Consider the following 15,725-nt stretch of genomic DNA (forward strand, 5'->3'; position numbering starts at 1 on the left):
GTTGATGTATTTACATTATTTATTAATGAGATTTATTAGCAGGTTTCTATTTAACTTCCTTTCTGAATACTATTTTTTGTGCCTGTGTAGTCCCACCTATATGTAGTGCTTTGCAAAAGAATTCAGACTCCCCCTGTGGTGTCCCATTTTGTGGAATTACACAATGATGTATACACAAGTTTTTCAACTTTAAATTTAATTTAAAAGCTGACTGACTGATCCATGTTAGGTTTGCATGAGATGTAACACTTTGTATTTAGACCAGCAATTTCCAATTTTGTATTGTCTGACCACAAAACCTTTGGCCACATGTTCACAGTATACTGTTGTGCTTTGTTGCTAACTCCATGCGGAATTTGAGATGTGTTTTCCACTTTGCTATACAGGCCAGCTTTGTGGAGTGACTAGGAGATATTTGACTCATGCACATTTTCTCTCATCTCAGCAACTGAACTCTTTAACTCTTTCACATTTACAGTACAGTCATTGGTTTCACAGTTGCATCCCTAACGTTGCTTGCCCGGATGTTAGGTTTGGAGGGACAGCCTGGTCTAAGGCAGTCCCTGGGTACCTTGCACTTCTTAATGAACAAATTCACCTTGCACAAAGGGATAATAAGGGTGATTGAAATGATTTTATATCCTTCTCTTGATCTGTGCCTTTTCACAACGTAATCAGAGTTGTTTTGAAATGGCTGAAGTTTTGCTTGAATTTCTCTACCTCACCAAATGACCTTACACACATACTGTAGGAGGATTTATTCTGAAATCATTTGAGCTACTATTACTGCACAAAGACAGAAGCCAAACAGCTAATTGTGCAGCCTGATAAGATAGTTTTGTGTTCCAAAGTTAATTTAGATTTGCCACAGAAAATGTTTGAATGCAGTTAGGACTTTTCCATTTTTCTTTCATATTATCTATTTAATTCTTTCATTTTGGTTTTTGCATTGAATGTGTGAAGCAGTTAGTGTAACAACTTAATTTACATTTATGTATATACCAAATATGAATTGCTATTTCAAAGTGTCAGTGTTAAGTGTTTTAAAACAACAGAATGTGAAAACTAAGAGTCTACTTTTGCAAAGTAGTGTACAGTATATAACTTTAATTTACAAGTCCACAAAGCGGCATGGAAAATAAGCAGGATTGATGCAATCCAAGTTTCAAGTCTAGAAACGTGTATAACTATTGATAGCCTAATACCTTACTATGTGTAACATTTATGCAATATAGCTAAAAATATAGCAAAGAGAAGTTTTTGTCTTGTACTTGTTTAGAGATGTTGAGTTAAAAAATTATACATGCACATATGCAAAATGCAACATAAAATGTACAATTTGCCAATTGAATAACTTAAAAATGCATTTCTGCATGATCTGTCTGAATCTCCAACAGCTGAAGAACTATAGATTTAGCTGTTTGTAATATAAGATAGATGCCAAGCATCTTTGCCAGAACTTACTGTTAAGGATTCGAACATATCCTAATTCAGTTCAAATCCAAGACAGAAAGTATTTTGGAAATTTGATTTAACCAAAAGAATTTTATTATTTTTATGGTTGTGAAAATTAAATGCAATTTTGAAATCATATTTCTCAGAATTTAAGAAGGAGGTTTCTTGGTCTCTGAAATCCTATATTATTGTTTTACTTAGGAGATAAAAATAATTACAAATGCATTCAAACTCATTTGCTGCTCACTGGATAATACACCTTATTTTTGTTGAAAAATGATAGAAATGAAAAGAAACATTAATACTTTTTTAAATTAAAAACTAAGATAAATGATACGTTTAAAATACAGTTAATTCACAGTAACATGTTGCTTAAACAAAAATGTAACACTACTTTTACTTTTAACAAGCTGAGAAACTATGTTCTATTCTGTACTATATCCAATAAAAATATGTTTGTAGCATAGAAATGTGTACAACAGTTAACTTTCAATGTTCACACACAAGTAAAACAAAACTGACATTGTATATAGATGTTTCAGCTGTTGCTGTGGAATAGCACTTTAGTTTAGTCCAAAATTTAAGACATTTATAATGGCACATATTATTTTATGCAATGACACATTATTCAATTCTAATCCCACTACAGTTGTACTTTCTGTGAGTTTGTTTTGAGTAAAATATTGTATTCAACTTGATGTCTTGAATCTTTTATCTTGAAATATGCGCTCTGCAAATAAATAGTAAGTATAATATATGGATGTTTTATCTTTCCTAAGGTACGTCACAGTTGACATTAGTGCAAAAGAGTTTAGTAAGATACTACACATACAGTACAACTGAAATCTGCTAAAGACAAATGTCATATTTTGGAATCTAACCTCAAGAAATATTGATTAGATAATGGTAAATTGTACTTCTGTGATATCAGCATTTTATTAAATTTGGCAAATGGAATTAAAATACTTCACTCAAGGGTCAGTGTCAGCAACAGGGAGTTGGGCCCACAACCTGTCAATTAGAAGCTCCAAGACTTAGCCATTATACTACCCTGCCCTTTGGGGCTAATGGAGGGTTTTACTAATGCATTTCAAATTGTTCTTAAAAGGTGAAGTTATATACAAGCTCAAAACTACAGAATACCTTCAGTGAAAACTGAAACAAATGTACAGACATTCCTCTCAGATAAAACATACATGTTACAAGTGAGCTGCTTGTAACATTTTGTAGAACTGAATCCTATTGTGCTTAACCAACATATTGTATTAAAACCTCCCATTAACATTGATAACACTGTTGAAAAGAAACACTACTTTCCTGCAGGCTTTTTTTCAGAACTTTTTGCTCTGGTAGCGACAGATTAAATTTAATTATTTTCTTTTTGTCTTGTCCAGGTCACCCATGGTTGAAAATTATGTTGTAAGTCCAGATATTAATTAGACTCTTTTTGCAAGATGGCATTTTCACCCAACACATAATACATAGATTGTGTGCACCTCAGGTGATGTTTTTGTAATGTACATGCATAGTTTTAATGCTGATTGATTTAAACTGATCAAATCAATACATGGAAAAATAACTAATGTTATTACAGCATTTTATCTATCTAAAAAAGATGGGTAACTAAAATAGGCATTACTAAAACATAGAAGCTGATTGCTTAGTTACATGTACTATATAGTCCTCAACTGCAGGAACCACAATAAAATGCTAAACTATAAGTCCTTAAATTAAGTTTTGAAGACAGAGAAAAAGATCACATTTATAGCAGAAGACTGTTTCATAAGAACACAAAAAACCTTACAAACAAGATGAGACCTTTCTGTCCGTCTGTCTCATTGGGTAGCTAATTGATCTGAAGATTTTCTTCAGCCATTTTGTGAAGGAACCACTGGCTTCAGCTTCCATTCCAGTTTTGTAACCAGCAATTACAGTGACAACTACAATAGGCACCAAACCATAACTTAAAAATCACTAAAAACACAAAAGAGGAATAGCCAAGTGCTGTAGATCAATTTCAAAGTTAATTCCAAGTTTCCAAGGGAAATGATATGATAAAAAAGAGGTAAGAGATTAGCAGATTGCATTATTGTACATGGTCTACAGAAGAAGATGATGGTGGAAAAAATAAAACTAATACAAAGAATAGTTCCACTGCATTCTTTGTCAGTTGATATCCACAAGAGTAGTAACTTGTGGATGAAATTATTCTTCAATACAATAATAACATTAAGCATACCCAGGCTGAATCTAAACTCTTTGCATCAAAAAGAACAACAGGTTTTCAAAACAGGCTTCATACTGTAAGTTGCCTTTCATTCGTAGCTTTTAATCATTATGGGGAAAAATGTGATAGAAATTGCCTGAAACTAACACAGATGCTATATGAAAGATAATTGCTGTGAATGAACTAAACATAAACATATTATGATACTCTGCTAAATTTCAGTGACAAAAGGCCAGGGGTATGTGCATCTGCATGTACTGAAGATGAGTTATTTTGATCAAAAACATTTGCATGAAGATGCTAAAAAAACATAGCTTCTGATGCTCTTTCATTTCTGCATGATATTAATTTCATTTCCAAGTGTTTCTGCAATCTACGTACGTGTACATGTTTTGTATTCAACAATGTATTCAACAGTCATAATAAATTAGAATGTATTCGAATACAGACAATAGTCAGTAAACATAAATTATATATAGATTTTTTTAAACATATTTACAGACTGTTTAGTGCATCATTCATTATTAAAGTGTCTTTATTAAATACTGGTTCAGGCTGACAGGTCTATGTATACCATCTCTGGTGTTGAAATGTGGAAAATAAATACAGTAACTCATTAACATCACATCAAAAGCTGCCACTTTGGCTTTCTGTCTGTGCTCTGTGACAAAGCAGCACACAAATTAAATTGGAACTTGATAGATGTTTTTTAATTAAGAACATATCACCATCAGAAGATTGTTACTTCAATGGCCCAGTTTTCCAACAGTCTTAAGTCTTCAAAACATGCCATGCCACAAACATGGATGTTGATAGTTATCTACCGTTGGGTGCACTTTTTGCCAATTATTCACCATTTTCAGCTTTGTACATTCATTTTTCACATTTCGTTTTGCTTTGTTTTTCATCAAATTCCTCTCAAGATATAGAGTACAGATATCTTTTACCGGTATCTACTATAAGAACTTTTAAAAATGCAGGGACGCTTGTAACAATTTTCAGAGCATATGTTCTGTTTCTTTGAATATAGTTTGCTTTTACAGCATAAAGTAATGTTGTAGTTCAGGTGGGTAGCTGCGTCAGCATGCGTAGGCTGCAAAGGAACGAGTAATAGGTTTATTCCATGCTGAAAAAAAGAAGAAAGAGAACACAACGTTTCGGCCGTGGAGCCTTCTTCAGGTTGCTCACACCTGAAGAAGGCTCCACGGCCGAAACGTTGTGTTCTCTTTCTTCTTTTTTTCAGCATGGAATAAACCTATTGCTTGTTCCATAAAGTAATGTTGATTGGTAGTTATTGCTGCTGCCTCATAGTCCTTGAGTTCCGGGTTTAATTCCATACTTTCGTGCCTTCTTTGCAGAGTTTGCCTGTTCTTCTTGTGTATACATGGGTTTTTGCCAGATACTCTGGTTTCTTACCATCTCCCAAAGAAATGGTGGTTTAAAAGGTTAATTGGTGTCTCAAAATTGTATGTGTCCTTGAATGAACCAGTGGAAAGCTGTATTTAGCATAAACAAAATGTAAGAAAGCAAACAACATGCATTCAAAAGAATGAATAATGTACATCTTATCAACTCCTATAGTTTCTTCATTCTGTTGTCGAATAATTTTACAATATCTGTTGACACAATGCTTTTGAAAGATTTAAAAATAAATATATATATATTTCTTATTGTAATAGTAGGTCTGATTCTTTTTTTAAGTAGATCAGGTATGTATCCATATTTAAGTAGAAAACTACTTCAAATTTTCATTTTTGGGGGGATTTAAAAGATAAAATCCCAAATATCTACTAATTACCAAATACAAAATTGTGCTTAAACAAAACTCAAGTTCAAAAGATGACCTTACTTGATACTTGGCTTACTTTCTTTTAAGCTTTGAGAACTCCAGATTCCATGGGAGGAGGTTTTATTTGTTACCAATTGTTTCCAAAAAGGAAAATAATTGGCACTTTGTTTCTAAAGATGAATTTCATGCATGCAGAACATGGTATAAAGAGCCTCTCTGCAGGATTTCAGTCTCTCAAAATCCCTAGTATTTTTCAGTGAAGGATTAAACTTTGTTCCTTTGTTCACATTGTTGGGATTGTAAAACAAAAACACCGAAACTCATCAGAGATCATGCTTTCATATTGTTTTCTATCCTCCCTTCTTTCCATCCACGATCATTCCAAATTCTATGCTGTCTGTTTAAGCTAAGAGTTCTTCAAGCAACTGAAAGTTTAAATACACCATGTGTCTTGCATTTCATCTGGTTTGTGCTGAATACAGATTGTATAATTTCTTATAAGACATGACTTTAATACTCCTTTTCTTACATCAATTCAAAGGCGATAGCATTTTTAAATTGCACTCTCGGGAAATGGTGTTGTCTCTTAACATTTGTAATTTGCCTATGATTAATTATTTCAATTATTAAGTTATCGTGCAACCAAAATAATCCGATTATTGATGGACAATTACAAATAATTTAACTTTCTCTGAATTAAAACCAGGTTGAGACACAACAGACACACAATAAACTATATGTGAAAGTAAGAAGCATACCTTTCATTGAAATTAAAGAAGTTCAGTCAAGAAACTGACTTAAAGAAAACTATGTGGAAATTCTTATTTAGCACAGTCCTAGTTTTTTAGCAAGCTGGAAGAAACAATGTTATTGTTAATTGCTGTGTTTTATGGTCCTCATTCTAGAACTAATAATTGAAAAATCTATTAAGATAACAGCCAGCTCAGCATAACACTTTTTCAGCTCATTAAGTTACTTTCCAAAAATTAAAATGCTTAATAACTTTCCGAGTTCTTGATGTTACTTATGTAAAATATTTTGTCTAACAGATTTGTGTATATTTGACTGTGTTAACAGATATAATCTATTTCTGGAAATAAAGGCCTTCAGTTAAATATCTTTGTGGGATAAGACTGGAATTAAACTTTCCATGCATGAGCAGCAGATGCCAGCAGGAATTTCCCATGACTTTTTGTTTTGTTTAATTTGTGTTGTTTTTGTTTTGCCAATTACATGATAGCGATTCGTATTTGTATGCATATATCTCTGCTCACAGAACTATTAAAGAGAAGTCATTTTATAGTATTTTTTATAATTTAGTTTTAAAGTTGTAATCACTAGTGTCTAGTCTAAAAATGTTAAATGTGTGTGTTAAAGCCTCCAGTGGTGTATGCAGTATTTGTATTGTAATGCATGGACCTCCATCATATTTTCAGTCTGAATTATCCATATACTGTTTACAGTAGGAGCATTCTGGGGTGAATTGCTTTTTTCAATCAGTAAATATTATCAGAAAAGAAAAGAGATAAAAACATCAACCAAAATTCTTATAGTCCCAGAAATGCACTAATTTAGGAGAAGAGACAAGTACTGCATTTAGGAGGAAAAAATGGTATTTAAATGAACTATTAGTACAATAATAATTCACCAGCATATGAGTCATCTTTCTGTAATATGCAAAATTGTGTCAATTACTATTGGTCAATTACTTAAACTGGGTCAAATAAATTGTAGAATAATAAAATGGACAGCATGGTGCTGCAGTAGTTAACATTGCTGCCTTGCAACACTGGGCCCCCTCTGGTGCTAACTTCTTGGAGTTTGTACTGTATGTTCTCCCTTTGTTCTCATGGGTTTCCTCTGGGTGTTCTAGTTTCCTCCCACTGTCCAAAGACATACTGTTAGGTGAACTGGCTTCTGGGAAAATTAGACCTGGTGTGAGTGAGTGCATGCCTGTGTCTGTGTGTGTTCTTCGATGGACTGGCATCCTATCCAGGATGTATCCTACTTTGCAACTGTTGCTTGCTGGGATAGGCTGTGGCTTCCCCGCAACTCTGTATTGGATAACTCAGTTAGATGATGGGTAGATGGGTGGAATAATAACATGAAAGTAAGTGAGATACTGTACTAAAGAACATAGAATTTGCAATAGTGCAGAGGGCATTTGGCCCTCAAGCTCATTTCATAAAACAATACTATCATTGCCAATACTGGAAAAAAGTACTCAAGAACAATTACTTTTGCCATATGGAGTTAATACACTTTTTTTTTTCTAGTCAGGTTTGATCAGGACACAGAATACGGACTATTTCTTGAAGCCTCTACCTCAGCATCTTGCCTTGAATGAAAACTACACTGCCTCTGCCAGCCATCAGCCTCATATCCTTTACAAGAGGTCTGTAGAGACCAACAAGCACGCAGCAGACAATGAAGTCATAATGGTTGATAGACCTCAAGGCCACAGCAGAGAACATCACCATCACCATCTTCATAATGACTACAAGCATGGGAGAAGGCAAAAGCAGCATTACTGTGGAAGGCGCAAGAAATGTATGTAAGGGCCTTCCTCTTATTCCCAAGACGTCTCTTTATTTGCTCGCATTGCTTGTCAGTAGTGTTAATGAATGAACTTAGTTTTATGACACACAGATTCATGCAGACGACAGTGGCCAGGTTTGGTTTGAATTACACATTTTCTCTCATCTTTAATGTATAACGAGCATCAAAATAAACCTATAACAGTAACAAATTTGCAAACTGGTTCAAAAATCATCAGGAAAATTTGAATTGATTGAATGTGGCAGGTAAATTAATCATGCAGATTAACATTTGTCAACAACAAGTCTAATCAACAGGTCTTATAGTCTTAAAGTCACAGACAATTGTTTGATTGCTATTGGAAGCAATACAATGCATATAGTACTGTATATCTGTAACGCATGCTTAGCATCATGTTGCAGATGTCGTCTTGTGGAATTTTGTACCATTCTTTTCCTGAATCCTGGAAAAGCCCATGTCTCTTCATACACCACTTGGTGGTCTCTGGGCCCTAGATACCAAAACATCGCAGATAATCCATGTTCACAAGTGGATCACCAAAGGCAAACTGGTTACATTCCTATCTCGCAATAATTCCAGGAATCCCATTAAGAAGTCCTGGGAAGTCTACCTGAAGTATGGCTCTAACATACAGTACCAGTTGCACAAAGGCATTGGTTCCCTTGATAAGCAGCACATATTGATTAATTTCTATATCTATAGGTTTGACATAACCTGTTTCAAGGTTTGACTCCTCTAAACTGGTTAGGATTTTCTTTAAAACATTTTCAAAAATGACAATAAACAATGAACTCTTGAAGTAGTGCATTAAGTATACAAAATAATTTTGTGCATAGGTGGACGTGATTTCCATTTCCATTCAGTTTTGTTTGTAAATGTAATTTCTTCCAACTGTTCTGTTTTTATTAAAGATGTATTATATATTTTCATTACATTTTAATTTGAAAAAATAATACAAAACTAATAAGTCTGGAATATCATAATGTTTATACCATGCCAACCCCCACATGTATTGTTATTTGTTTTTTTATTTTATATTCTATAAACTGCTAAACTTTTTACATGCCTCCTCTTGTGTTTTGAGGGATTTGGTCAAGGCATTGTTTTGTCTGGGAAACTAAACCCATTGGGCTAAATTCCAGTTAAACTCTCTTCTTATCATGAAAATCAATGAAGCAGGGTCACAAAAAAGAGCACTCTTTGAAGGGAGGAATTAAGCTAACAAAGGCTGATCCGGAGAGCTGTCTATACTGCAGTGCTGTAATCCATCTAAAGGAAAATAAGCAATGCTCATTTTTAATTTTATGTTTTTCAAATATATTCAACTACCTAAGTATTATTATTCAAAAAGCATTCCCTCATTGGGTTTCCAAATTTTCTGCTACATATTTTATTTGTTTACTTGCCAAGAATTTCTTAGACAGATATTGGTATTTACGATGAAATTCTTATTTTCCCTGTGCTTCTTAACAGGTTGAATTATTTGTTTCTATTAAACAGACATGCCCAAGCCTCCAGAGCAGGACATATACATCTTGCCAGATGAATATAAATATATAACTAGGCACAAACGGGCTGTTATGTTCAAGTCTCAGGGATCTCAGAAGATGAATGTTGAGACCCTGGTGGTAGTGGACAAAAAGATGATGGAAAATCATGGAAGGGAAAATATCACTACTTATGTACTGACGATACTGAATATGGTAAGATAACTGTTTTTTATTATTATTTCAAATTGTGCCTTGGTTTCATACTGTATGTATCTCGTATGTTTAAGTGTTCAAGTTCAAGTTTATGTGTGGACTCTATTTGATACAGACTGTAGTTGTTATACATTATTAGTATTAACTAACATAAACATATGTCAATCTCGTCAATTTAGTTACTAAATGTGTAAAACTACTAGACTACCTTTAAACATCATTCTGAATATTACACAGTTCAAATCAAAAGAAGCATATTCACAGCATTAACAATTGTGTGGGATTACAAGGTTGGACATGCAGTTGGAAAGTGGTCCTCTTAAAAAATTCTGAAATACCCTGAGGAATCTCTAAGGAAGTGTGTGGGCCATTTAATATGTCAGAGTAACTTTGCTGAGTTATGTACTGGTGCAAATAATAGTGAAGGATTATGAAGTACTATATGTACTCATTTCACATCACAGTATTTTACAGACATTTGGGCAAATGAGTGACAAATTATTTTACTTTGATTCAAATCAAGTCATTAGGTGTACAAACAGAACTGAAAACCAGAAGACATTGTGGTCCTCCAGGACCAGCAGTGCCTATCAGTGCTCTAAACTATGGAAGTCAGGGAGTTCTAAGAGGAATTAATATCTGGGGTATTTGAGTATAACCTAGTATAACAATATACTTATACTTATACCAATATACCATTCAACCCAAAACCTAAGTGATTGATTTAAAGTAAGGCAATTATTTATTTTAATTAATTTAATCATGCAATCCTAATACAGTATATGTGTGCCCAGGTGGTGTTTTATCAAACTGAAAATGAAAGGTCTCAAATTGCACAAATTCGCATGTATTTTTACACTTTGTGTTTTTTATCATTCACAAAAAACATATTTGTATTGAACACTGCTTGTCAGAGCATAGTTTGAATCCATTTTGTTAAAAAAAATGATGTGGGTGTTTCTGTGTAGCTGTGAGTTTTAGGTAGCTGTGCCATTCGGAGAACACTGTGGACTTTCTGCTCATAAAGACGTTGGAGTTAATGCTGCCTTTGCAATGAAAAAGTCCCATCGTATGCTAATTTTGAAAGCATTCCATGCACTGACCTTGTTCTTCACTGTACAGTATATGTACTTATACATACTGTATGTACTATATTTTTGCTGTCATACAGCACATACTGTATGCATATAGGGGTGAAATACATTAGTGAAGGGATATGCTCATTTGGTCTAATTCACAATGATAGACTTCTCTCTAACTTCTCTCTGTTTGAGGTCTATTTTAATATTTTTCTATGTTAGGCAAAAATGTTTTTACTTTTTTACTTTCTTGTGTCTCCAAGGTGTCTGCCCTGTTCAAAGATGGAACAATAGGAGGAAACATTAACATTGTAATAGTAGGCCTAATTCTTCTTGAAGAGGATCAGGTATGTACTCTATCTGTATTTTGACAGAAAAGTACTTCAAATTTTCATTTTATTACATTTATCTTTGTTCCCAAGGCAAACACATTCTAATAAATAGGCTTATATACCTCATCTGTCCAGTTATTTGTCAGATTTATTTTAAAATAATGTATATTAAGATATGTACAGTATATAATGAAACATATATGTATATAATCAAATACCAAACTGATGTGGTAGGCTTCTATTCATGTAAAGGTATACCTTAAGAAGTCCCATGGTAAATAAAAACAAACATGACAACAAGAGCTGGTTTTGTAATTTTCAGTTGTGCTTGTACGGACGTTTTTTAATCTGATCTCTGTTTAAAATAATAATTACTGTTTTTCAAATGCCTATATATTGTATTCTCTTATTGAACATTGTGTTTCAAAGCTGTCGTATGAGGTATACATTTTGTATTTGAAACACGGTGATACTGTTTTTTTAAAGGTTTTATTAATTCACAAACAAGACTTTAATAGTTAATGTATCGCTACTGTGAGTCATACACATCTAAATTATTTGTGTTTGCTGCCAATTCATGCCAAATTTAATTAAACAGGATGTTGTAGTGTATAAGCACTTGATCTTTATATATTAAATCATTTAAAAATATGTTTGCCATTTTTTTATTATTTAATGAAGTTTGGTTACAAGGGAAAGTTTCATTTGAAACCAAATGTGCTAGACTCTTAGTTCTGAGGTGCTAGCTGAATATCTCCATGTACTTCAAGTGACACTTCAAATCACTCAGTATGGAACCTTGTTTAATCACTGGTGTATAGTTGGCTTGAATCCTTCCAGGCAATTTAGAGTTCAGGAATAATTGAATGGGAGTTGGTAGTGGGTGTGGAGAAAATTTTATGTTTGTTTTTTGTACACCTTGGCTAATTTTAATTTAATTTTCTAAGAGAACCATTGAGTGTGGAATGTGAAAAATGTACTACTTTATTTTTGTCCCAATTGGTTGGTTCTTGGTTTTAATTATATTTAGTGCAAATGAATGCTTAATGTTCCATGCCCTCACTTATCTTTATGATTGTGCTAAGTACCATTTGATGTCTTAAGGCAAAACGTGCCGTGGGTCACAACCTGCCATGTTTGTTTCTGCGTCTCTTATAAGGTCAAATAAGGAAAAGTCTTTGAAATGTCTCCAATCTCTTCCTTTTCTTGTTTCTGATTTCCTGCTCCTGGTGGTCGGGGATATGTTAGACTGGACTGGTCATCAATCACCATGCCGACCACACTTTGAACAGCTTCTGTCAGTGGCAGTCTGGTGTCAGTGGGAAGGAAGGCAAACGCCATGATCATGCCATCTTACTGACTGGACTTGACATCTGCTCTTGGAAGAATGAGCCTTGTGATACTCTAGGTAAACCTACAGGATTTGAGAAATTAAGTCTCACTATGTATTTTACCGGTCTCCACCACATTCAACCCGATTTTCTTATATTTAAGGAATATTTTTAGAGAGTCTGAAATTTGGCGCTTCTTTTTTGTTCAAAACATCCATCAGATTGTTAAGACTGAAAAAGAGGATAACTAAAAACCATTTGCTTCAGGATATTTGCATACAACAATTCTTCAGATGTATAGAAAATGAACAAATTTGTTGTTCATAAACTCTTCCCATCTCTTTTCTAGTCTTCAATTTTGTACACTAAATTTACACCATCTCTAAAACCTGAAAAGTTAGACATTTAAATTGCAGGGTTCCGTGTGTATATTCAGAGACATCAGAATACATCTACAGTACAATATGTACAGTATAGTGTCTTCCAAAAGTATTCATACTCTTCCTATCCCATTTTGTGCAATTACAAAATGATGCACCCACATTTAATGTTTAAAACACTCAAACTGAAGACTTTTAAGGGTAAGATAAGTTATATTAAATGTCAGCAAAGACTATAGAGAAAAAAAGAATAAGTATTCAAACCATCAAACTCAATATTTGGTGGAAGCACCTTTGGCAGCAGTTACAGCCACAGGTCCTTTTGGTTAGATCTGTACCACTTTCTACATTGACTTGATGCAGTCTTTGCCCATTCTTATTTGCAGATTTGTTCAAGCTCACTCAGGTTGCCTGGGAATCACTCATGGACAGCAGTTTTCAAGTCTTTCCGCAAATTGTCAATGTAAAGTCATGACTTTGACTGCTCACACAGAGACATTTACCTCTTAAGTCACTTAAGTGCTGTTTTAGAGCATTATTCTATTGAAAGGTGATTTTTTTGCCCCAGTTTAGCAGAGTAAAACAGATTTTCCCCTAGCTTTTGCCTGCACATTCTTCAATCAATTTTCCTTCAAATTGGCACTTTTGTCCCTAGTGAGGAGAAACATCCCCTTAGCATGATGCTGCTAACACTGTGTTTGAGTGCAGGGATGGTGTTGACTGGGAGATGTGCTGTGTTGGGCCAGCATCAAATGTAATGTACACATTAAATCTCAAGTGATCATAACACTGTTTCCCACAGTTTTGCAGGATCACAAAGCCTGAAGACTCCATGAGGGCTTTGAGATGGTGTATTTTGTAGTGATGGGTTGCTTTGTGCACTCTGCCATACAGGCTAGTTTTGTTAAGTGTTCTGAGTATTGTTGACTGATTCCATCTCCACTGATCCAAACAACTCTTTCAAAGTTGTTGTTGGCCTCACAGTGGTATCCCTCACCTGTTTCCTTCTTTCCTTATTGTTCAGTTTGGAGAGTTGGGTTTGATATGATTTACAGTATCTTCTATTTCTTGATAGTTAACTAGACTGTACTCACACAATATTCAAAGACATCTGTATTTTTGTACCCTTCTCCTGATCCATGCTTTATTTATATCTTACTTGCTTTGAAAGATCTCCTCATTCTTCATAGTTAAGTCTGTGCTTGAAATAAGGACATGAAAAGGTACTTGCTTTATTCTTTATTGAAAATCAGTGATAGTTGCAAAGAAACTTATCAATACTAGAAGAGAGCATCTCCTGGAATACTATGTGGAGTAATCAGAATTTTGCATGAAACCCTGGACCAGTTAATCTCATTGAACTTAATTCAGAGAACCTATTTTACCCCTCAGAAATAACTTCTAATTCATTTTACTGACTCCCTGAAGTAAAGGCTGTGTTCCCAGGACCTACAGGAACATTTTTCCATATGGTCTAGGAATGCACAGATGTTCTGGTGGAAGAAGGGCATGTGTGATATTTTGTATAGTATTGAAGTGGAGTATTCTTTTCTACCCTTTCGTCCTGCTGCTGAATAATGACGGCTATATAGATTTATCTTTTTCATAGAAATATGTGTGGTTGGCTGGCATTACTGCCACCAAAGGAATGATTGTATACCCTTGGCAGCCACCACACTTTTTTCCCTTGTGCCAGTGGGCCCTGACCTTGTCTAATGTTGCTCAATTTGAACCGTCTGCTGCTTGGGTCCTTGACACCACAGAAGGAATCCTATGGCTCTGGGAGAAATCTATAGAACAATAATAACATTGATGATCTTTTTGCCATCTTCTAATTACTGAGTTAGTTTTGATGAATCCCTGTAACTAGCCTTCTGTGACAGGTGGATCCCAAAAGAATTATCTTAAATTATCACGAAGCAACATAGCTGAGTTGCTTTTCACATGACTGTTGAAGCTGATCCCCTGGCTTCTTTCAAGAAAAAGCTGGATGAGACCTTGGGTCAAGTTACTTCTCTTGACCTAACAGGCTAGATGGTCCGCATGGCCTCCTCTCATTTGTAATCTTTTTTACATTCTTCGTCATCTCTTTGATCACTTATGATCATTTTTTGGGCTCCACCCTTGTCACAGAAGGCCAGTGACAGGGATTTGGCTCATTAAGGTAATTTTGTGCAATTCACTGTACTGTATATTTACCATAGGTTTGAAACTTATGCAATCCTGGCTTTTCCATTTTTCATTCATATTAGTTACCTACTTATTTCTTTTTCATTGTTTTTGCTTTGAATGGGTAGAGTAAAGCTTGTATACAATGAATATTAATTTCTTTGTGGATGCAAGTGTTAAAGCAGAACAATGTGAAAACTGTGCAAGGGTCTGAATACTTATCCAAGGTACTGTATATGAAGCCATAGATGTAAACATTAGTACTTCACAAAAACATTTTAAATACCACTTAGTAGTCTGAATGAATGTTTAATAAATATGTAAAAACATCACTTGGTTTACAAAGGTAATTCGTTCCTGACAAACTTACATATAAAAGCTTTCAACTCAAGCCCAAAGTCTAGAAAATTTCCCAATATTTCTCATTATTTCTTTAATCATACTGAATTGTCAAAATCAGAACAGTACTGAATATTTTTGATAATTATCTCATTTAGCACGTGTACTGTACATTAGTTGATACCATAAATATAATCTGTAAAAACTGTTAACAGTTGAACATCTAAGTTCAAGGCGATGCAAATTTTTTTTGACTCCCTGCCTTTTTTGGTTCTTGCTATCACTTCAAGTTTAATAGCCAAGGGAAATAGTTTCTTTATTTTCTTTGCTTTTGTAGTGACTGGAGCAGTGCAACATATTGT

The 15,725-nt window shown here is 34.3% G+C and overlaps 1 protein-coding gene across 1 annotated transcript in view; it reads left to right on the forward strand.

The window, feature by feature from the left end:
* LOC102695281 (A disintegrin and metalloproteinase with thrombospondin motifs 16) overlaps window positions 1-15,725 on the forward strand; it is an 81,566-nt gene that overhangs the window by 16,357 nt on the left and 49,484 nt on the right. Inside the window, exons 4-7 of the mRNA XM_006635930.3 lie at window positions 7,748-8,021; window positions 9,531-9,733; window positions 11,076-11,159; window positions 12,393-12,552. Of these exons, the coding sequence (XP_006635993.2) occupies window positions 7,748-8,021; window positions 9,531-9,733; window positions 11,076-11,159; window positions 12,393-12,552 (721 nt within the window). The remainder of the gene's footprint in view (window positions 1-7,747; window positions 8,022-9,530; window positions 9,734-11,075; window positions 11,160-12,392; window positions 12,553-15,725) is intronic.

The sequence above is a fragment of the Lepisosteus oculatus genome, chromosome 10, assembly GCF_040954835.1.
Source record: "Lepisosteus oculatus isolate fLepOcu1 chromosome 10, fLepOcu1.hap2, whole genome shotgun sequence".
NCBI lineage: Eukaryota > Metazoa > Chordata > Actinopteri > Semionotiformes > Lepisosteidae > Lepisosteus > Lepisosteus oculatus.